General features: G+C 37.5%; 1 protein-coding gene across 4 annotated transcripts in view; it reads right to left on the minus strand.

Annotated features, from left to right (window-relative positions):
• LOC135218502 (protein white-like) overlaps positions 1-25,538 on the minus strand; it is a 147,961-nt gene that overhangs the window by 3,501 nt on the left and 118,922 nt on the right. For all 4 annotated transcript variants that reach the window (XM_064254857.1, XM_064254858.1, XM_064254859.1 and 1 more), the window contains 7 exons: positions 16,132-16,288; positions 12,828-13,066; positions 11,225-11,296; positions 6,734-6,832; positions 6,297-6,535; positions 377-560; positions 13-168 (listed from right to left, as the gene is read on the minus strand). In XM_064254857.1, the coding sequence (XP_064110927.1) occupies positions 13-168; positions 377-560; positions 6,297-6,535; positions 6,734-6,832; positions 11,225-11,296; positions 12,828-13,066; positions 16,132-16,288 (1,146 nt within the window). The remainder of the gene's footprint in view (positions 1-12; positions 169-376; positions 561-6,296; positions 6,536-6,733; positions 6,833-11,224; positions 11,297-12,827; positions 13,067-16,131; positions 16,289-25,538) is intronic.

A 25,538-nucleotide genomic window follows, 5' to 3' on the forward strand; every position in this document is an offset into this window, starting at 1 on the left:
GATCACACTCACCATCACTTGTACGAATCGGACTTTGATCAGCATCGGCTCCCTGATCACTTCCAGCCAAGACCTCCAAAGGACGTTGCGAAACTGAGTCCACCAAGAGGCTTTATAGGGCGATTTCTTCACCTGCACGTCAGTCCTGCTGTCATAGCCGTCGATTTCCTGAAAGGAGTCGTCGCTGTCATTCACTTATTATCACGCAGAGAAAAAAAGATCAGGTTTCCTTCGAATGAGAGAGAGAGAGAGAGAGAGAGAGAGACACTCAATGTCACATTTATCAGTGTCATGTGTGGCGGATAATATTACAATACCTCTGAACGAGAGGACTTCAGAGTCTACAACAATGAGCAAAATCTTCATGACATCTTACTTCAGCCTCTTTAGAATTCTCAGCCACAGCTCTCTCTATACTGGTCCCTTCCTCCGACTTGACGAATTCATCGCAAATCATCGTGATGGCCTTTCTGCAGTTGTCCTCTTTTCCGGGTTGGACAGCGAGAGTGGAGATGAAGAAGTCTGCAGGGTTGTAGTTTGGTGGGCAGGGCAGACCAATCCTGGAAAAGAAAGTGAGTCAAGGTTTTCGAAACATGTTTGTACTGAGGAAGAAGTGCAATTGGCTGAAAGGTTTCGAGTTATCACTGAGGATTTGTGGATTGAAGTTCAATGTTCTCTATTTGTCTGAGATGTGAGGATGACTTTTTGAGAACAGCCTGCTTTTTCAATAATGAACTATGTCACTAAAATGCAGCCCTAATACCGATATATGAAAGTCTTTTTGCTGTTATAAACTCGAAAGAATTCAAAATAGTATGATTTTGTTGTGGTTCTTCAGAGGTATCCCTATTAGGTCCTGTGAGAAAAAAAAATGAAGTTCATTACCACCTTGATCTTAGTTTTCTGTAAATCAGAACTAATGTTGTATCTAATGATATTTATTTTGCAGCCCCCCGGCCCCCACCCCTTGGCATCACTCGACTAAATTGCTTGTTAAGATATGTGAAAAGAAAATATGAGCACACGACACGTCTGTCTTCAAAATCGGATGCAAATTTTGGTCACTCAGAGTTCACAGATAGGAAGTCTTTATGGGAATGTGCTGTTGAATTTCTGTTGCCAGTCATACCAGTAATAGAAAAGAATCATAGTAACATAAGCGTTATTTGCTGTATTACCGAACAAAGTCGATGCTTTAAATAGATATCTTAAAAATATGCCAACTGAGCACAAACCTGAGTAACATGTAGGATTTACTGCATTATGAATGTATTAAATCCTTCATATATATATATATATATATATATCTATATATATATATATAGATATATATATATATTATTTATATATATATATATTACTCTATATGGTTACATTAAAAGTTGGGAATTCATGATGAGTCTTGCTATAGCCTCTGCAAGAAAAATTCAGTCGGGGCATAACACGACAGACAACTGAACGTCCTCAGATTAAGGAATCTTGGAAAAATGGTTTTCTAACATCCAAACTCCCTTGAATCAACTAGAGTTATGTCGCCTCAGCACTGGAATCCATTCCCAATTCCTGGTTAGCGTAACAGGCGAGAGCAGTGGGTCAACCTCGTTTCGAAAAGACCCGAACTCGACATCACACACGAACCCATTCCATCGCTGCCGTTTGCTGCATTGCATCACGAATATTGGCGTAGTATGTCCTGGGTTTTGCTTTCGGAAGCCCCGACTTGAAAGGGAGGGAGGGAGGGAGCTCAGCGCCCTCTGTCGGCATCCAGTTTGCAGGTGCTGCTGCAGACGGAGCAGCAATGCGGATTGATAATGGGGAGTGCTTTTCTGCAGCATTTCGTAGTTACAGGTTGTTTCACTGGTTTATCATAAGATCATAAATGGTACTACAGTTTCTGCTACTTGTTATATCAGTGCGCTCATGCTTGCTTATCTTTTAAAAATAGTTTGTAAATTATCTGGCATCTTATTATTCACTAACCATTGAAATAATCTTCCGTTGATACTGAGTAGTGTTATGCTTAATATAATTTAACACATTTCTGAGTAAACTTCCGTCTATGTAAGATTACAAATGCATGATATTCATGGAAACCACGAATATGATACATTCCTTTGCCATAAGTATTAAAATCTATCCAAATTCATTTAATACCGATCAAGTTTGTTTTCGTAATCTTACAGATGCTGCAATCATAAAAAAATAACGTCAATGCCGGCTGTCCAGTGTCTAAATGTCCTTAATGATCGTACAGGATTTTAGTAAATATCTACTACTCAAAACAACGAACTCCAAAACGATTGCTCTCTTTTAATCCTGTTTCTTCAATAATAATTACATCATCAGTTGAAAATATGTTATAAATTGTGATAAAAATACTGATACTTCTTTCCAGACTTAAATATGAAAGCTGAATGAGGTGAGTCAGCGCCCCGTCGAGCCTCGTGCCCGCGAAAGCCCACCACAAAGTATTTATTATAGCAGAGTTTGTTTAAATATAGAGTCGGTTACGAAGGGGACTTTTTTCCTATCATCCAAAGAGAATTTCGTAAAAAGGATCATCGCCAAGTTTTCGTCTATTTTTGTATTGTCTTTACATACTAAGTCACTAAGTAACCATTTCTGAAGTACATAGGCTACTGCAGATTTTACGAGAATGAAAGTACGGCACTGTACGGTAATGTTTATTAATTTTCAGTACATGGAAAATATCGTACTCTATTTTTCCCGAACGTTATGACAAATTTTCAACAGTACCGTACTGCTAGCTAGCCTAGGGCAACAGTGAAAGAACAGTTTTGCTCCAGTAGTCTAATTTAGGCAGTATTATCAGGGCTTAGAAAACTGTTCTACTTTCCTGTTGTCGCTTTAAAACGAGACTGACATCTCCCGCCTTGAATCATGGCTGAGGGGCGGTGAGGCAATACGCCCACCACTTATTCCTTTTGATCCATGAGTAGTCAGGCACCTCAAAATTAGCCAAACGAGAAATGAAAAGAACATAAAAGTCACTGTAAAAATTTCAAATGCAGTTTACACATACAAATATATATGCTTATAATTACTCTTTCACGTAATTTCTTATATTAAACACCACCGGATTTACAACTGTGGTTCATTTCTTCCCTGGGTGTTATATACACAATATATATGATATATATATATATATATATATATATATATATATATATATTATAATTATAATGTTTAAGGCACTGGACAAAATTTGTAATAAATAGAAATCAGGTCTATAATGAGTGACGTGAACAAGATTGGAATGCGAAGAAACAAAAAAGTGCCAATTGTTTATAGAAGCTTACAAACATTGGAACAGACGAGACTAGCTTACGCATCATAATATTGCCGGTCGCATTGGTGAGATTGCGAGCGCGCAAATGACCTGGATTAACTCGGAACCACATGAATGTGACCCCAGTGCGTTAAATAGGACGTGTACATGGAAAATAGAAACTCACAGAATAGGCTAGCGTGTATCGTGCATTTATGTGTTCAGTAGCGTGCATATGCCTGTTCTTCCGTTAGAACAAATGAATGAGATATAATCTCTAGTATGGGAATTAATAGCCAATTAGACGGCAAACTGTCATAGTGGTCACAAGAGACTTTGGAGATCCAAGGAGGCGTTAAGATCCATCGGAAAAGGTAAAGAAAATTCGAACAGTGACATTTATTTCAGAGGATTGAGAAGGGAAGTGTGGTGCGACACTCAATATTATTGACGAACTTTAACATTTCATTGTCTGATAATATGGTCTCTTTATTTAAGATGGATTCTGTTGTCACTACTTAAAAATAAATTCTTTAGACTTAGATATGACATGTATTGACAAAGACTCAAGTAGTAGTCGGACATGTGAGGGTAAAGGGGATAATTATATACATGATGCTTTGTGGGAAGAGTAATAGTGATTTGATGAGTTTCTTTGGGATTCTCTTTCACTCATTTTATTCCATTTTCATGTAGCTATTTTGGGAAATAAAGAATATATTTTTGTAATTCGCCAAGAGTTTTAATAATTGATTTTCAGCCAGCTACAGAGATGACACTCAAAGGGACCATTGAAGGTAGGTCCTGCTTTCCAGTTAGGAACTCTTTCCTATTATTTAGATGGGGGTCATTTGGACCCTCGTAACACACACACACACACACACACAGATATATATATATATATATATATATATATATATATATATATATATATATATATATATATATATAATCTACTGGTCACTTTTTACTAGATGCACATATAATTGTAATAACCACAATGCCCTCTTAACTTCTAAGATTCCTTGCGCTTTTTTGGATTCATGTCACTACAAAGCGTTAAATCCAAGTGCAAGATGTCCGGAAGCGGGAAATGAACCCACGTCACATAATCACAGCGAGGTCACGTTGCTAACCTGGCAGTCAGGTCAGCAACGTGACCTAGTTGTGATTATGGGACACAGGTTTGTTCCTACTACTGGACATCATAACTGCATCAAACTATCTTGCACTTGGATCTAAGGCTTAGTAGTTAAAAAGTTAAGTATATCTTAGTTTAACTAGACAACTGAGCTGATTAACAGCTCTCCTGGGGCTGGCCTGGAGGATTAGATATTTTTTTACGTGGCTAGGAATCAATTGGTCACCTAGCAACGGCACCTACAGCTTATTGTGGGATCCGAACCACATTATATTGAGAAATTAATTTCTATCACCAGAAATAAATTCCTCTGGTTTCACGTTGGCCGGGCCGAGAATCGAACATCGAACCACCGGATTGGTAGCCGAGCGCGAAAACCACTCGTCCAATGAGGAACTAAGGCTTTGTTGTGACAAGCATATCCAGAAAGGAGCAGAGAATGTGAGAAGTGAAGAGGGAATTGTGGCTATTACAATAACATACATATACAGGGGTAACACGAGTTTATGCAAGTACTTTGGGGAATGAAAGAAAAAGTAATTTTGAACAGAAAATGTTTTTAAACATATGCATTTTAAGTCTTTGTTTGTCAGTGAGGGGAATTTTAAAATTACTTACCAATAGTGCAGCTTTCACGCAAAGGAGGTTGGTAGTGAGAAGCCGGGGTAGCTTGAGATGGGGGGGGGGGGGGCGCGGGGCGGTGGGGGGGGGATCGGTTGAAGTGAATGAGACAAGTGGTTTGATAGTTTTTTAAATTATGAATCTTTCTCTTGCAAGTAATGTAATTTAAACGATGGCTTTATATATCAAGTAAGTAGTGTAGCTTAGCCAGGTTCATTTGTGAACGTTGAATTTTAGCGCGCTCTGTCTTGGCGCCTCGTCAGGGAATTGTTGAATCAGGAATCATGACTAGGTCTACGCCCATGAGTCTGGTACCGATGATTACTTTAGATGGAGAGGGAGAGATTTTTTAAAAATACATTTGAAATATCTGACAGGTGTAATGATGAAGCAAACCCACCTTTGATGGAGGGGAGATTCAATGAGGCTTACTTTTTTTTTTTTCTTTTATCGGTGTCCAATGAATACCACTGATAGGGAGGGAAGGGGATTCAATGATGCATGCATTTTTTTTTTCAAAATGTAAATTATACATTTGATTAGGAGGTACTTTAGTCACATCGGCCTAATCGCTCCATCCTCCTCCTATACGGTACCCTCCCTCCTTCCCCCCACATCAGAGGCTTTCCGACTTCAACCTCCATTGCGTGAAAGCAGCGCTAATGATAACGGTTATTTTAAAATTCCCCTCACCGACAAACGAAGACGTAAAATGCCTATGTTTATAGAACATTTTCTTTTCGAAATGACTTTTTCTTTCATTCCTCAAAAATATTTGCATAAGCTAGTGTTGCATCCTGTACGCGCACACATCATAGTATTATATATATATATATATATATATATATATATATATATACATATACATATACATATACACACATATATGTATTTATAAGTATATATATAAATAAATGTTTGTTTAATTAATGATACAAAAATATATATGTATGTATATGTATATGTATATACGCATATCTTTAAATAGTTATATAGATAGGAAGATGGATTGATAGATATCTTACACCTTTTACCCTTCAGAGGCGGGTAGACCAAAAAGATGGAGCCTTCAGGTGTTTTCAGCAAGGTTTAGGGGTGGGGTTGCTAGCTCCACACCCGTTTTCTAGGCTACATTAGATGCTGATACCCATTCAGAGCTAGGTGGATTGATAGGTGGTAAGCTGGGAGATCCTCAGACCGAGCAAATGTGCAGATGTAACTAATGTTTAGGAAAGCAAAGCTCACCTGCTGAAGAACTGATAGGCAGCATCGACTTCGCCTAAGAAGGCCACGCGGCCTTCGGCCATGAGCAGAACCCTGTCGAACATGGCGTAGACTTCTGAGCTCGGCTGATGGATGGTGGAGATGATGGTCTTTCCCCTCTCGGCCATATTCTTCATCACAGCCACCACATTCTGGGCCATGAAGGAATCCAAGCCGGAAGTAGGCTCATCACAGAACATGAGTGGTGGATTTGTGAGCACCTGAAAAATAAGAAGTGTGTGATTCATCCGACAAAGACGCCATCATATTGTAGCAAAATGTCAGAGAGGCGTGGAAACGAAGAAGAAGAAGAAGAGTTTAATCTGAGGGGTTTAAGTTAAAGGGAAAATTTGAACATTGTCGCTGCTGGATGGTTTGGAGTTATTCAAGGCGCACAGACAGACTCTATTTCAACGTACCTCACAGGCGAAGGCAAGTCGCTTCATTTCTCCTCCGGAAATTCCCTTGATCCTTCCAGGTACTCCAATTTTAGTTTCTGAACACTTGATTAATCCGAGCTAAAAGAAAAAATTGTCATTTTTAGCAAGATTAAAATAAATCTAAAGAGAAAATCTCACTTAAAGAAGATAACTACTGTTCGGTCACTGCCCTAGTTTGTCTATTTGTTATTTGTAAAAACCTAAGTTTCAGTTGGTGTAAAGATTTAGAATAACTCGCGAGTATCCAGATAAAAATCCTTGTATTATATGCACGTGCACGCTTTTATTCATAATACTGAACGATGTCAGATTTGACTTCTTTGTGCTCTAAGTGACATCCAAACAAAGGAACTCGCAACTCTCAGTGAACATTTTAATATTTCTTTATTGTTTGAAGCTAATCCCTATACGCTCATGGCACTGTTACGGTTACTACTTCTAAACTCAACCCCCTCTTCCTCCTCCTCATATAAATCTAAAGCTCCCAGGTCCTGGACTAACAATACCTTCGGTGCAAATCATGACTTGAATGTTCATAGACAGATTAAGAATACGGGAGCGTTCCCGTGATTCACTCTTTAGCTGCCAGAGGTTCAAACCTTTTCTAAATACTCAAACATACAGTTTGGGATCCGATGGGCCATCAACTGAAATTACTGGTGGATTTCATAATATTCTTCTTTAGTCATCGACATCGGGTCTATTTTTTCCCATGCCCTGTGCCCCTTTATTACTCCTGATCCTAACTGAGCCCATTTAATCTAGTCTATTTTTTTTTATAATACCTTCGGATTCAAGACCTCTCACTTCATTGTTGTTAGCTTTATTTGAAACAAATAGAAAGGTCTAAATTTGATGACTATAGGATATGCTCCTTCCTGACATTAATGTTTATCTTTGTACCCTTATGCCTTCCAGATGTACTACTAAATTCATCCTCACAATTATTCTTCGAAAGATGTCTTGAATTAAGATTCTCATTATTTTTTCTGAGAGCCATGTTTTTTGTCTCATCCGTGTCAAGTTCGAATGTCGTGGCCAGTTTCCCCCATAAGAACTGGTCCTTCTTCAGGTGCTTTATGCGCGAATTTTGCCTTTTACCTTCCACCGTTGTAACTTTTGAAATTCTGCTCCTTGTTGAGGTTTTAAGTTTCTTTTACGTCTTGCAGCTTTAGCTGCTTCAATTTGAAGTTCCATTCCTGCGCCCTAAGTTCAGGCACTGTTGGACACTTGAAATTGAATTGATTTACATAGTAATTTAATGTATAAATCACCGTTTCTCGTCGTGTCATCCGAGGTGTCCGCATCAAAAACTGGTGCTCTCTCATGAGGCAGCTCTGAGAGCTCCTGGATGCATTTTCGCTTGCTGCCTCAGTTACGTTTCATCTTCAGAGATGAGCCGTAATTTTGCAGATTTCGTCAGGCACCGGCCCTGTTGATGACCTTTCTTTTAATTCGATATTTATATTTTGTATCTTTGTAGCATTCTTTTACATTATGGGTAGTTTGACAGCAGCTGTAACATTCGGATGGAAACTTTTCTATCATTCACTTTATTCATAGTTTGTTTTACCTTGTATTTTAGAACATGTTCTTATCTAATTTCATGAGTTAAAGCAATGGAAATACCTTTTTCAAGTCAAATGATCTTTAGTGAGCAAGTCTTCCGAGCAGGCTTGTGGACAAATCAAGGCGACGAACATACCTCTAACACTTACTTAAGGAAAACTAGAATGGACATTGTCTCCTCTAATTTGTGATGTTCGGTTGCAAAGTCTGTCGCAGAATCTTCATCCTTTTGCTTGCAATTAAAGAGCGTGAATCTCTACAGTCAAGATAAATCAAGGATTCTTTAGCCTACACGCGAACCTTAATTGACTAATGACATTAGTTAAGTGTGTGTCATCGAAGATGGCTTTCGTAGTACAAACAGTCTCAGTAATCCGCCACCCAGCAACGCTCAAGTAGACTTCTCTTTTCTTTGCATTCTTTGTTATGTCACTAGTCAAACAAAACTTATATGAAATTTCTCGATACAGTTCTCGGAGTCATCTCATTTATCAAATTCTACGACATTCCCAAGTATGTCATCTTTCTCATACTTTTATCATCCCATTGTGTCTCCACACTTTTATCTTTGCTTCGGAATAAACAGCGACTTTCCATTGAGTTGCTTTATTACAAATGCTGAACACTATAGAAACAACTTACCTTATATATACGGTGGTTAAAGAGTTTATTATTATTATTATTTCTTTGCTAGTCATAGTATTCAAGTTGTTGCTCGATCTCGGGTGGAGTAATTTTTTTTTCTACGGAATTAGTAATGTTGGTTCCTTCGTTCAGCCAAAAACTTTATATTCAGGACTATTTTACATTGCTCTACTTGTCCTTTTCGTATTTATTTCACTTAAGCAAAAACGAATTTCCATCTTGCAGTAAATTTGTCAAAAAAAGATCTATCCAATCGTGTTTTCCCTTCTAAAGCATGTGTATAAAGCTAAGGGCCCTTAGAGATAGAGATAAAAAATGATTTCAGAGCAGTCATTTTGAGATATTTACTCTTCAGTTTTGGTTATCCTTCACTGAGCTTCAACGGGATCTATAACCTGGATGCCTGTGTTAGTCCTGGATCATTCTATGTCTGACAAATAAATCAGAGTAAGGGAGAAATAGGTCGTTTTGCTGCTGGAAGAATTCTGTCAATCAATTATGCTGGAAAGTCATTTAGAAACAACTCACAGGGTATGGGCAACTTGACGGACTGTATCACCAGCCTACTATCATCACTCACCCTGAGGCCGACTCCAGAACAAAAAGTTAAGTGTTAAAAGATACACGGAACTGCTTCATTTTTCACAGATATATAGTGATATTTCAAGGCCACACTCAACAGGACAAGACTAACGCTATATAATCCCACACTACAGTTAAGTCCTCAGTAATCAGACAACAAAGCTTTGTGCACCCCAGGAGTGGGTCCTGGTGCACCCCACTACCAGAATTCAGAACGTCAGGTAAGCCGGCTTGACTTAAACAGTATTTTCATATTTTGCATGTCACAATTTTTTTTTCAAAGATTCAGAATCAACACAAACTACATATTGATAACAGAAAATGCTTCCTTAGGAAATTGACGAAGTATAATCTTATTACATAGGAGAAAACACGGGTGGTGATCTAGATAAAGAGAGCTGCATACCTTCATGCTACTTGTCGGGGTATTTTACAGCTCGATCTGCAAGCTGCATTTGCAGATGTCAATATCTTGATGTTCCTCCTGTGTGTATACTTTATTGTAATTTCATCTGTCATCCATTCTTTCATCCAGGCAAAGAATTTGGTTTCCACGCATAGGAAAGGGCTTGATCTGTACATATATTTATGTATGTTTGGTGGAGAGATGTGACGGCCTTAAAATTACCTTTGAAAGGTGCAACCAGTCAAAGTTGGCGCCGTGGAACAGTGGTGCAGTTGACTCAGGGTTTGCTGGGTACCGTGAGTCCCTCATGTCCATAGACTATGCTCCTGTCCTTCTCCCCACGAGTCCCACCGGTTTCAAAAGGGTGACAGTCCCTGCTGGGGGATCAAAATAGGAGGTGGGGCTGGAAACTTCATCTGTAAAGACTTACAGAGATTTTGCAAGTCTGTCTGTCCCTTTTGTCGACTTTCTTAGAACATTATTTTTTCATGGAACAAAATCACTGCTCATATTCTGTGAGACAAGTGTTCCTATTTCGCTGTTTGAAAATGATCTGAAAGAATATTAAACATCTATCATACACACACATACATACATTAGACATTTGATATTCTTCCACATTAATCTTAAGAAGTAAAATTAGAACACTTCATCCAACATCGGATATGAAAAGTAATTTTCTGGGAGAATAATGTTCAAAGAGTCTGGTGTGTTTTAGAGTGATATTCTGTCTGTTTCGCTCCATGGGCGAGAACATCGTAAACGAATTAACAGATCGTTTTTAAAAATTGTACGGAAGGAATAACTTCCATACATTTCCTTTACCAAATTCAAACACTGGGAAGCAATTCGCTATTCGTGCTCATGACTTTCGTAATGCTGCGGAACGAGGCCCCATTATTTCCATCAGTGGCTCTGCTAACCCTCCTTGTGAATTCACAGTCACGACAATATGTGCAAGAATTGGAAATGAAGAGCTTCTACGCCGCAAGGCGTCGCATCATCTGCATCTTTTCTTGTCCAGCGTCAAAGACTCAGGTGAATTATTCTCATTTTTCTTGAACGAGCAGAGGCACGAATATCTCCCGGCGAAGGAGGCTATTAGTAAATTTGCTGGACCATGTGGCCTTATGCAGATTTGTGATATGTTAAGGAGAGGAGTGTATATGAATAAAATAGCGAAAAAAGCTGTTAAGTCCTTACCGGTATGTTCATACAGCAGGTGCTTATATGAGTTATGAAATAAAATGAGTTGGAAATTCCCTCACCTCGCTAATGACTTCGTCCACCCTCGTCATTCTCTGCTCATGGAGTAAATGGCGATCCATGCGCAGCATTGCCTGTGAATTCAAAAACAAAAGGTGTCCTGCTTATTTTGGTGAATGAAAAAAAAAAATTGAAAACAGAGATCAATGCAAGTGAATAAAGACTATACGTACAGTCCTATGAATAGAGACCAGACAAATAGGCCATGAATTATATAAGTAATATTCATAATTTATTTCTGCTTTTGTGGTGGTGACTTGTGTTTCGTTACACATTTGTAAATATCCATAACATAATATTCATTGATAGTCTGTAACACAGCAGTCGAGTTTTGATTATATTTCCGGGAAGTTCTTGTTTCTTGCAAAGTTCTGTATGTCTCCAGTATCGAAGCAAGATATACCGAGGTTGATCTTAGAAAATAACGAGGAGTGGAGGTGAACTGGATGCATAGTCGGCGAAATCAGGAAGGCTGAAGTGTGAGAGGTGTAGAGATGCTAAAAAAGAAGAAGAAAAAAAACTTAGATGAAAAGATGAATCATTGTGAGGAAAGAAAGGAAAAAGATAAAAGTTAGTCACAAGAGAGCATCATTTTGAAATTTTGGAAGGAGGGAGGAACAAGGAGTTGCATCTGTGCTGGAACAGAAAATCTTTACATTCAGAGACTGCTTCTATGACAGGAGACTATAATTCTTTTTCATTTTTTTTTCTTGGAATTGAGATGAAAATGCTTTCACTAGGCTTAGGATATTGGAACTATATTAAAAGATAAAAATCTGCAGGCCACCAAATCTTGATTGTGTGTGATGAACAGCAGCCGCTCTGAATTTGCAAGAAGCCAAAGACTTAAAGGTTTTCTTCAAGTATATTCGCTATTTAACTGTCCCAGAAATGCCTCCTTTTAAACCTAAAAGAGCATCGATATTTCCAATAACGTAATTTGGATATCAATAACATCACATCCACCAGTTTCCAATGATAGTGACATGGATGCTGGATGTAGTTGTAACAAAACTTGCTAATCTAAAGTGTGTTTACATATCAAAAATTAAATTCGTTTTTCTTGCTTACCTTGTTCATGATATTCAACGGCATATTTCGGTAACTCTTGACTCCAGTGACTGCCTCCTATCAAGTTAAGTTACTGAATCGAAAGCGTTTTAAAGTTTCACTCTGAATCAATATTTATCTGCAATATGTAACTATAGTACTGCGAATGATGATCTTATGAAGTTTTCATCACATCAACGTTTTAGCACTTTTTCTTTTTTTAATCTAGACACTTTTGTACTTTCCCATTTTTAATATTTTGTTATTAGGTGACCGTTCACGGCCTCATTGTTGTTTGTATTAACTTCTTTCTAGATTTTCCAAAAAGGGATACTATATATAAATGGATTTGCCATAATCATCAACAAGTCCCTTGTAATATCAAGTTCTTGCTATGTGCATTCAGGCTGATAGGAATAAATAAATACGATGAAAGGTAGGTACCACTCTAGGCCAGAAAGAAACTAATTGTAGAAAAAGATTTTTTGTGGAAAGTGACAAAAGGATGCCTTGTGATAACCACTATGTGTTTGATGATAACAAAGGAAATCTCACCTGAAAGACAAGTTGCTCGCGAACAGTCAGCATCCCGATGAAGAGATCGTCCTGCTGGACGTAGGCCGAGCGACTTGTCAAAGCGTCGGGATCAACTCGTCTTCCGTTGACGAAGAGGTCGCCGGTGATCCGCAGTCTGTCGTTGTTGCGATGCGTTAAGACGTTGAGAAGGGTCGTCTTGCCTGCACCTGAAGCACCCATGATGGCCAGAAGCTCGCCAGGCCGACACACGCCCGTCACTGGAATCGTCAAGTTAAGGCTCATTCCGTGTCGCATATACAAGTAAGTAGAAATTCTTAGATGAAGAAAAAGTATTAGAAAAAATATACTACTGTTTGTCCCAGTCATAAGCTGTAGAGCTGTTTTCATTCGAAATTCCGATTAAGACTGAATATATTTTAGCTGTCAGATTTCACATTTCATTGTTGATTTCGTATTTGTCAATTACTCCATCGATGTGACTGTGCAACAACAAAACGTGGGAGTGTGAGAAAGATATTTTGTTATAAAGGGCTGAAACCGGCTACATTTTGACAAACGATATATCAGCACATCAGATTCGTTCCCGATCACGTTTATTTATTTATCTATTCATCAGCACATCTTGACTCATGAATCGAGATTCGTTCCCGATCACGTTTATTTATTTATCTATTAATTAGCACATCTTGACTCTTGAGTCGAGATTCGTTCCCGATCACGTTTATTTATTTATTTATCTATTATTGTGGAATCATTTGTGTCTTCGTTCTAACTGGGTCTCTGGCTCGGCCTTCATAATGACCCATAAGCGCTTGCCCTAAACCTTTGATGTATATTGTGAATTTTATGTAAGCGTAGTCTTTTTCGCTTTTTTCATTGCTGGAAAGCATTCAACCTGAAGAAACTGTTTCGTTCGTCTGAATACCTTCTCCTTCAAGGCACACTGAAAAAGTTGTACTATAACATTTGATATATTCAGTTCTTGATGTGTCGTCAATGAAGCTGTTCTAATTTTTCGAGAAATATGATCTTCAGTTTGACAGATTTCGGCTCATGATATGAAGCATCACTGGTTTGCCATTATTTTGTTGCTGTCACAAGTGCGATAAGGTAGGATTAGGGCGCTCAAAATGAATCCACGGAAAATTGCTGTTAATGAACTGTAGACCATTCTTTATAATATTGGTGATAAAAACGAGGAAACACGACTTCTACATTTGCTGGTGGAAAATTACGATATTTATCTCTCAATCAATTTCTCGTTAATACGCGAGATGGGTTCCAGCCTTTGTACAAATAGAATCACAATAAATTATTGCGTAAATTACAATGATAACGTAATAATGACCTTTTACCCATCCTAAGGCTGCCCGCACACGGAACACTTTCAGTGGAAAGTAGTTGGCCACTTAACTACTTGGTGGCCAACTGACGTGAAGTGTACCCGCAGACGAGACGCTATATCTACCTGCAACAGTTGAATTTCTGTCAACTTGGATAACTGGTGTTGATGTTACATGTGTTTGCTACTGATGAGAATGAAACCGCTAAAGATATTTATAAAGTAATTAGCTTCATATTTTACTACGATGCAAGGAGCTCTAATATGGCAGTATAATAAGATTTAGAAATATAAATGATATTTTAACTTGTGTGCTGAAACAGAAATAAAGAGGGCACTGTGTATGTGTAGTGTGCATGCTTGCATTTTGTATATATAAATGTATATATGTATTATATATACATATAATGTATATATATATATATATATATATATATATATATATATATATATATATATATATATATATATATATATTGGCAATTTGCTGGTATACGAAGATATGTTATGCAATTGTACACTGTACTTTACTGTCATATATTCTTTAATACAAAGGAATTAATAATTGCTTAGGAGGAGAAGGGGAGAGTTTATGTCAATATTTTTTAACATGTATAGTATGTAGACAGTATGTATAGTTTTTGTGATGCATGTATAATGTATGAAGTAGCATTATATTCTGTCTATAATTTATCCTTTATATGCTTATAACTACATACCTATATTGCAAAATCATAGAGAGCTGGTCTTTTCTGCACTTCCGTAATAATAGGTTCATAGTCAATTATCCGCCGGTCAGTCACCCATGTACTGCGACCCACGGTCTAGGTATACTGTATACCTATAGACCGTGCTGCTACCAAAGTATCTTGACCACAAAATCTTTCGTGTGTGCGCTCTGATTTGATTTTTTTTTTCTTCTTTTTTACCCTCGGCCACTATTGGTGGGCGACTGTGGTGTGGCCAAGAAAATAGACCCCGCAGTCACTTCCTAGCGACTCTTTTAGTCGCATCCACTGCTTGTGGCTCGTCTGCGGCCTTCCGTGTAAACACATGTGTTGAATACTTTTTTTTTTAGTGGTTCACAACTTAGTCGGCCAACCACTCTCCACTGAAAGTGTCCTGTGTGCGGGCAGCCTGAAGGCTCTGAGAGCGTCAACTGATTCTCAAGGTGCTCTTCGTCTTCTGTCACTTTCATCGAATTGCTGAGCATTGACTGTGACGGTCACAGTCTGATACTGATGCTGCTTTTCTGTGAGTGACCGTCCATACATATCTCTGCGAGCATCATTTTTCTTGTCTGTTCTTTCTTTTTCGCACGAAAATGCTGCAGTTGATGCACCCAGAAATAATCATCCTTTACCTTCTAGTAAGAAGACTACTGGTCCTTTACTTTGTTGACTTGCCACTTGAGATCAAGGTCCCGTAAATATAAAGGACCTTGCTTAAGATTTTGATTTTGCGTTTGTCATCTCCCATACACCGCTTCTACCTCATGTCGTATAAATCTCAAATCTTTTAGGACATAATATCTCTATACTAGTACCAGGATTATACATATGGTTCAGAAGAACATATGCTGCTAGACTGACTTTAAGTCAACTGTGCTACTTCTAACCCGCGGTTCTGAATTGCTGTGGCAGGAGGATGTCTCGGTTATTGAATCCTTTTTCTATCGTTTTTAGTTACTCTGATCCCTCATGCCTTGTTTTGTTTATGTTATGACGTCACAATGCAAACTAAGTAACCTCCATTTCATGATCTACAATTTTAGTGGGTAACAATTTAAACTATCTGCTTAATGTTTCTGATAATTAGAATGTAAGTCATAGAATTCTTAGAATAATATTGCCAAGAACAGGGTGCAAAAACATTGAGACTAGATCTTAAAACTCCCGTCTACAGTTTTTAACTGAAGACTGGAAAACAGAAGTAGCGGAAGATAATGACTAGACCGAGGTCAAGAACGTCGGTACTCACCATCTTTCAAGATGTGCTTCTCCTTCGACTGGCGCACTTTCCTCCTGAAGAAACCCGACCCGGACGCGACGTCTGGGTTGCTGTACACGTTGACATCGTGCCACGAGTAGGTGATTTGGTCATCTTCTCCCACAACCACTGAAGAGTCGCTTCCACTCTGCAAAAGACAGGGAAAAGAGATTTGTGTGAGCCCTTGAACTATTTGTATTTGGATGGTTACAGCAAGAAGTCTGTCATGAAGGCACCAACGAGAGAGCAGTTATTACGGTATTTGTTTGTGGATGGTTATTCAACAAGAGAAACCTAAGCTATGTAGAGGAGGGTATCCGTATACTCTGGGTACCTAACGAGAGATAGTTGTATATAATAATGGAGTTTGCATTGAGCAAGCGTTCTTGTGAGGGAGGCATCGAGATGTTGCACGGGAGATCATAGAGATATTCGTCTATGAAGGTAAACAAGAGACTAAAGCTATCGAGATATTCGTGATGAAAAGATCATGTGGAGAAAGAAGAGATAGTTGTGATTGAAGGGGCATGTGGGAAAAAGCATTCTATCATTGGGTGTTTAATTTTAAACGATAAACGGGTTTAAATTAGTATAGAAATAAATTATGAGCTATGCTACGTTTGATGAAACGAATGTTTTACAAATGAACAAAAATCTTCCTGACGATATTTCTCTTATGTTTCTATATTGAACTAATCCAAACTACGTATAAATGAATCCATTATTGGAAAAAAAATTATGAAAGTCGATAAAAAAAAAGTACAGTTATCCTCTTTCCTGATTCAGGAGAAAGCGTTCTCGTTTCTCGTACAAAGAAAAGGTCACAGATACATTAGCATGTAAATGGCTGCATGAGATGAGAGACAAAGGCAGAAGCACTCGGAAAATATCATTGCCACAGACAGCAGCTGCTTGCATAACAGCAGTTACGTAAGTGGACTGAATCTTTAACGAAATGAAAATCTCGGTATAAGAGCATACATCACACCTAGTGATCCTAAAAGAAGCACGGGAATTGGAATTGTGCCTCGTGAGTTGGTGAGAGGCCTCTCTAGTTTATTGGACACTTTTTTCCCATCCTGTGAGAGGCATAGCATCAGTAAAAGATGCATATAGTACAGGGCGCCCAAAAGGGTTGAGTTACATAGTGGAACAACCCTTGTCAAGGATATGCTGGGCCTTAACAACGTCTGAGGTTGAATAATAGTAATAACAATAACATGATAACATACATTACAGCAGAAATGATAATAATAGTGGTAAAACACTCACATATCAGTCATTAATGATTACATTGTCCATAGCCTAGGCTACACTAATTGTAACAGTGGAATCTACACAGGATCACATATTCAGAAGAGATTGACTTAAATAAACATTGTCATAATCACATTAATAATAATATTCTTTGCGCATGAGGGTATCTGCAGCTGCACATATTTTGGTCAACTGGACCACGTAAGTTTGGGCAGGGGCTCGTGCGCCATAGACCAGCTCAATCTCAACCAACTAACCAATCGCCCATCCATAGAAGTACTAGCAATTAAGCATCTCTCATTTTCCCTTTCTCTTCTTCACTTCCCCAATACCCTCTCTTCTTTCCTTTGTCTTTTAATCGTTTTCTCTTTCATTTTTTAACTTTTTTTTTGTCCTCCCTCTTCCCCTGCCCTTTCCCTCTTACCTTTCCTTTGCCTCTCTCTCACCTTTTCACGTTTCTTCTTCCATTTCCCATACCTTCCCTCTTCTTCTTTTCCCTTTCTCTTTCATCTTCCCTTTCCTTGGCCCTCCCCCGTTCCTACTTTCCTCTGCCCGGCCTCTCCCCTTTCTACTACCCTCTTGTCCTTTCTTGTTCTCTTCACTTTCCATCCTTCTCCACTCCTTTCTACCTTTCTCTTCTTCATCTCCCTTCGCCCTCCTTCTCCTTTCCCTTTCCTTTATCATTACTTTCCTTTCTTTTTCCCTCCCGCCCCTTCCTTCTACCCTTCCCTTTTTCCACACTGACTGCTAATCTTGCCTTCCAGCTGGTCATGTGCTTTGGCATTTTCAAATGAATCAACTGTCCTTAGCACTCTCATCATCATACAACACGAGACGTGACGTTTTCCGTGGTTACGTGACGTCAGTGAAAAGCCTCCCGCTCATTCGATTATAGTCGGTCTCTTTGCAGATTCCGTATCTTTGCAAACCTCTTCTTCTAAAATATCAACAGTTTATAAACTGAATATCTGTTGTTCCATAATGACCCCCAAGGGGTTTAACCCGGTACTATATATCCACCTTTGCGGCTTTTGTAGTACAAGCCCGTTGGGGATGACCGTAAAAGCATAAACGAAAGACTGTAAATATTATAAAAGAAATGACTCCAAAGAAGTCGTAGATAACGACCCCTGAACTTTGCGGGCGGTCACTATCTAGCCTTGGAAAGCTACCCTTATTTTTCTTAGCGTGAATGCTACCTCGGGGTACAGGTGCATCCCGGGAATATAATAATCATAATAAATCAATGAATTGTTTTTATTTTCTATTACTTAAATCAAACAAAAGAATTGACGTCTATTTATGTGGAAAAAAAAAAAAACTCAAAATAGGAAAATCTTCCATCATTCAGAACAATTTGACATTTTCATTTAATGCTCCAAGGAAATTAACTTTTTTTGCACTGTATGCACTTGACTGCAGATTTTCGGTCTTAAGGGTAGGCTCCACTTTGGGGGGGTGCCGATCGTAAAAAATATTTGCCAAAAATACACTAATCAAGACAGGCTAATGAAATTTTCAGGCATTATTAGCACTATAATAATGCATATTCCCTGTGAGTTTTATCATCCTACAGGGAAAATTCATGATTTTATGAAAAAAATGTGAAAAAACGGAAATTTCCGGCCCCTCGTACTGAAGGTTATTTGGTGATGGTGAGAAACTACAGTCTTGAATAGAAATTCGGTCTGACAGAATGTTGGTATATCCACCTGGAACATGCACAAAAAAATTATCAAAATAGAACAGTAAATAAGCACGTAATAACAAAAAAAGAGCAACAACTTTGTAAGTTCAGCGAAAGCCCCGCCGAAATAGCAGACTATAGCTAGGAAGAAATATTCAGGAAAAATTCAAATCTCGATTTAGGGACAAACCAAAATTTTGAGGGTTTAGTGTGTTAATATGTCACTTGATAGCCTAAAACATCTAAAAATTATATTATTTAGGACAATCAAAGAAAAAACACCCACCCCCCCAAGGTTTTTTTTTTTTTTTTTTTTTTTTTTTTTTTTTTTGGAGGTGGTTTTTCTTTGATTGTCCCTAAATTATATAATTTTTTAGATGTTTTAGGCTATCAAGTGACATAATAACTACAAACTCTCAAAAGGTTTTGTCCCTAAATCGAGATTTGAATTTTTCCTGAATATTTCTTCCTAGCTATAGTCTGCTATTTCGGGCGGGGCTTTCGCTGAACTTACAAAGTGTTGCTCTTTTTTTTGTTATTACGTGCTTATTTACTGTTCTATTTTGATAATTTTTTTTGTGCATGTTCCAGGTGGATATACCAACATTCTGTCAGACCGAATTTCTATTCAAGACTGTAGTTTCTCACCAATCACCAAATAACCTTCAGTACGAGGGGCCGGAAATTTCCGTTTTTTCACATTTTTTTTCATAAAATCATTAATTTTCCCTGTAGGATGATAAAACTCACAGGGAATATGCATTATTATAGTGCTAATAATGCCTGGAAAATTTCAATTAGCCTGTCTTGATTAGTGTATTTTTGGCAAATATTTTTTACGATCGGCACCCCCCAAAGTGGAGCCTACCCTTAAGACAAAACTGCACCTTCCACTACATGCTTCGGTTCTTGCTGCTGCTTCTGGCGTGTTTATCAATAAAAACGTTTCTTATGGTATCACGGAGTTGATGAGACAAAGTAGGAGTTGCAGCACGACTCATCACTCGTGGTTTCATCAAATCTAAGGGATGACTTTTGAGATACGACCCTCTGTACTAGAACGTTTCCTTCTCCATTGATGAGGAACCATTCATTAGAACCACGTAATTTACTCCAATCATATCTTGACAAACTATGGCCAACGAAGTATTTTACGAGCGCATGTGTATGTATGACACAGCTAGTCAAAGCTGCCAACACTACCCTAGATGGAGTCATAGAAGCTTATGATCTCTGGTAAAGTAACTGAATTGGGATAATTTCCTTTCTCATGCATAGTGCTTGGAATTAGGTCAATTTTCTTTTTCTTTTTAGGAGGGCAGAATGAAAGAAGAGTCTGTTTTTCAATTTCTATCTCTTCCTTGTGTCTCCAAGAAGGTTGGTGGTACTTCCCTTTTGTTCATCCTCATAGTTCTTACAATAGTGATCTAGTGATCTGTCTATCGAAAAGAGCTTTTGCTGTTTGAACTGATGTGGATCTTTTATTCATATGATCCATATTATTGTAAGGTATGGTATCTACTATCAAACAAATTAACAAATACATTGAATAAGATATATGTACTGGCTATAATATATATATATATATATATATATATATATATATATATATATATATATATATAAAGTAAACTTTACTTATAGTATCTGTAAAAGTAACAGATTTGTTGACACACTACGATTCTGCTACCTTGGGGGTCTGCTTGTATACCCCATGTAGGTACTGTATCTCAGCTAGAAGTAGCAACAATGGAAACTCAGTCGGAGTAGCAAAGGATGTAAGAGTCCAGAAAAGGAAACTACACAACAGGATGTGATTATAGCACCAACTGGTGGCGAGATACAGGAATGTTTTCCAACTATGGAGTACAACTGTACCCCAGGTAGCACTGCAGAGCTAGGAAAGATCCCATTAAACTGCTTTGGCAGTTTAATGTCACAAATGTTGTCTAAATAGCCGTATGGAACATTCAGTTCCTAAGTTTACTTAGGTTGGCAAATGTATGGTGTTTCCCTGAATGATTATATCATACCAACCTATCTGATATTTGCAACCAAGAAATTCCAGGTTTCATCTCCACATTTTATGATGTCATCATAAAATAAATAAAATTGTTGTAAACAACACTCTTTTTCATGTCAAAGAAACTGAATCTCTAGAAATTGTTTGGAAAAATATTTAGTAACAGCTGACTAAAGTGTTTAGTTATACGATACAAGAATATGTTAGTTACCAGAAAATTGGTGATAAGATTTAAGGAGATTTGTGAGTGACATCATTCAAATGATGACGCCATCCATTGAAAAAGATAAAACTCAATAGATTCTTTTTCATTTTTTTAACCCTGAGGATTTTATATCAGTCGTATTAATGCAGTACGTTCATGGACGAAATCATCACTCATCCTTTGTGATAGGAGTATGTTATAATTCAAGTCTTTAAAAGAACTGCGTTCCCACATGTTCAGTAAAATTCGCGAGGATCATTTCTACGGCTTAGAAAATTCCAACAAGCCTCAGTTCATTATTGGATGCTTCAGTTAGATGAAGAAAATACTTTACTCGGGGAATAAAAGGATTGACACTACTTTCATTTCCATGCAGGGAAATATCCTGTTTGTAACGGTTATTTGGTAAAGTGAATGTATACAAGAACTGAGTCATTTCGTGTTTCCGAAAATGACTCAAGAAGTTCATTCTCTTGTCAACAAGCGCAGTCACACCTCTCAATCCAGGAAAGAAAAAACATGATGGCAAGAGGCTGTTCTGACACGCCTGTCTGTACGTCGTCGACTCGACGAGCATTCAGAAAGAAAAGTGTGCGTGTGTGTGTGTGTGCGTGTCTTTATTTTTCTTTTCTCATTTTTGACTCGCAAGTGAGGGTGTGCGAGGAGAGGAGAATGCCCGAGTGATGGACTGAAAGGGAGGGAGGGATCACTGACGTTCATGGCGCAGGGATGGCTGGTGGACTCGCCGTCATATTGGTTAGTTCTTTTATTTTGAATAAGTAGGCTCTGTCGTTGTAATGTCAATGATGATATAATACCAAATAATGAGCTTTGATACCTGGCCTTCATAATGGTTACTAATTTAATCGCTGACCCTCATTAGCGAGCGAATCCAGGATGAGAACTGGCCAGTCACGTACTCACGGCCCAACTATCATTCGAGTAAATCGTTCCTCGTCATGTGATCTGAGAATAATGAAACCTGAATGTCTTTCTTTGTTCATCTGTTGCCCTTCATTCAAACCGGTTTCAGCGCATGATGCCTCGGCGATGGAGACGTCCGTAAGTAAGAACGCACCATTGGTTTTAGAAGACGTTACAAGTCTTCTGTCTGGTCTCTTCAGAAGGATCACGTTACTCTTCCACATTACATCATCACTCATTCCTTTGCATTAGTTGCTGAAAATATATATTTTTTTATTTAATTTATTTATTATCATTTTTATTTATCATCATTTTTATTTATCATTATTTTTATTTATCATCATTTTTATTTATTTATTTATTTATTATTATTATTATTATTTTTTTGCTGTTCTCCGGAGCCGTGAGATCACACAGCTCCTCCAACATCCTCGAAGTGGATTTGAATTTTAACGGTTTCCTGTTTTGTTTGCCATGGCTAAAGTATTGATTTCGAACTTTGCAACCATTTCCCTCGAAAGCTTAGACTTGAAGCCTTCTCCTTATAAGTTTTATAGGCTTTGCCCGTTTTTCTTCAGTCGGATTGTGTGTGTGTGCGCCCACCCGCACGACTTGAGCGGCTCATGGAGTGGTCGCTGATTGTCTTACGCTTCCTTCGATCTCGGATTGCATAACTGTTCTCTTCGTTGTGCCCAAGATGGGATTGCGAACCCCCTCGGATATCAAGTGCCATACGCCTTGTTGCATAAAGTAGTCCCTATTCATCGCTATGTTATACCACTCGAGTTTTCTCAAGGATTCTTCTTAAGAAACCGTTCATTTCTCAGTTGGACAGTAACATCGCATTGACTTTAATTATAGAGCAATTTTGTTTTATTTTATCTAATGCTAGGAAATTTATGCTGTAATTGTGCATGTATTATAAAACCCATCATTTCTGGTCGATAATTGCATTATCATGTGGCATGCAACCTAATGGTTTGTAGATATTAAAGCAATTTGCTCCAGTTTTTCTTATAAGTAATTGCTGGAGAGGGAGTAGTTGGAAGAAGCTCTTCAGATGAGAAGCCTGCAAAGGGTCGTTGCTGCTGTTTCTTATTTCTTTATCTTTAAGCATCAGACTGAATCAAATATTTCTCGAAATTCGTTATAGTATATAACGTGGAACATTTTTCACATTTTTCCTAAACATTTTTTAAATTTTAGTTTTCTGTAAAAGAAAATGATTGAGCTTGCTTTGTCTGTCCGTCCGCCCTTAGATCTAAAAAACTACTGAGGCTAGAGGGCTGCAAATTGGTATGTTGATCACCCACCCTCCAATCATCAAACGTATCAAATTACAGCCTTCTAGCCTCAGTAGTTTTTTTCTTTTTTTAATCTTATTTAAGGTTAAATTTAACCACGATCGTGCGTCTGGCAACGCTATAGGACAGGCCACCACCGGGCCGTGGCTAAACTTTCATGGGCCGCGGCTCATAAAGCATTATACCGAGACCACCGAAAGATAGATCTATTTTCGGTGACCTTGATGATACTCTGTACAGAAAACTCGATTGTGCCGAAGAAACTCCGGTGCAATTTTACTTGTTTAACTGTTTTTATCAGTGTGATGCAACTGAAGGTGTAAGGCGGTATGCCGTCTTTGCATATTGAAGTTACGCTTTGTGTGTTTTGCACCAAAACCATGACTGCTATTTCGAGCTGCAAACAGAGGCGGATCTACAAATCTTTCATGGATGGGCTGGGGGGCACTTAAGATTTTCACACACACACACACAAACGCATATATATACATATGTGTATATATATATATATATATATATATATATATATATATATATATATATGTATATATACATATATACATAATCTTGTACGTTACATATATTATATCAATATTTATATCTGTATGCACACACATATGTGTGCACACAGTAGTGGCAGTTGTTGTTGTTGCTGCTGTTTTTATTGTGGTACAGTTGTTGTTGTTGAAATAATCATTACATAAGCAAATGTTTGCTACTAATATTGATTTATTGAAAGAAAATAATACTCTTTTATTCATATCTATACACATATATATACAAAATATATCCATAGTCGACTTAATCATTTGCACAGATATTTTGTGCATTAATACAATTAATAAGAGGACCTAGATGATTAAAACAGGTAATCCTTTGGTGTCCCAAACTTAAGCACACCTACACACACACGTATTTGTATAAATACACACATTCTCTCTCTCTCTCTCTCTCTCTCTCTCTCTCTCTATGTATGTATATATATATATATATATATATATATATATATATATATATATATATATATATATATGTATTTTCCTTTATAATCCCTATCTGTCATTTATACGACCCTTTCCTTGTACTAACTAATTTTTCTTATGTAATCAGTCTGCTAAGTAAAGGACGTTGAGTCGAAAGATCTCGCAGTGCTCCATTGTTTTTCACTTTCTCTGTGGCTTTCTAGCTTAATATATATCATATATATAATATATATATATATATATATATATATATATATATATATGTATTTCCTTTATAATCCCTATCTGTCAGTTATACGACCCTTCCTTTGTATACTAAATTTTCTTATGTAAATCAGTCTGCTAAGTAAAGGACGTTGAGTCGAAAGATCTCGCAGTGCTCCATTGTTTCACTTTCCTCTGTGGCTTCTAGCTTAATATATATATATATATATATATATATATATATATATATATTTTTATATAATTATAGAATATATATATATATAAAATATATATATATATATATATATATCTATATATATATACATATACATATATTATATGTATCTGCATGTATATTTACGGTCACTACTAAGCACATATCACACAAGATTCATTTTAAGTGCAAGTTATTCTCAGAGTAAGTTAATTCAATATTAGTCGGTCTTTGCGGCTTGGTATTGGAATGTATAAAAAGGTCATTCCAACATTAGTGACAAACTGTCATAAACGTAGGCTACTCCGCATTCACAGGTGCCCATTCTGATAATCAGGATGTGGGTGCGTCAGAATTCCCGGCCCCCCTTCTCTCTCTCTCTCTCTCCTCTCTCCTCTCATTCCCTCTCCTCTCTCTCTCTCGTCTCTCTCTCTCTCTCTCTCTCTCTCTCTCTCTCTCCTTATATATATATTATAATATATATTATATATATATATAGTCTATGTATGCATATATGTATGTATATATATATATATATATATATATATATTATATATATATATATATATATATATATATATATATATATATATGTAT

The sequence above is a fragment of the Macrobrachium nipponense genome, chromosome 9 (assembly GCF_015104395.2).
Source record: "Macrobrachium nipponense isolate FS-2020 chromosome 9, ASM1510439v2, whole genome shotgun sequence".
NCBI lineage: Eukaryota > Metazoa > Arthropoda > Malacostraca > Decapoda > Palaemonidae > Macrobrachium > Macrobrachium nipponense.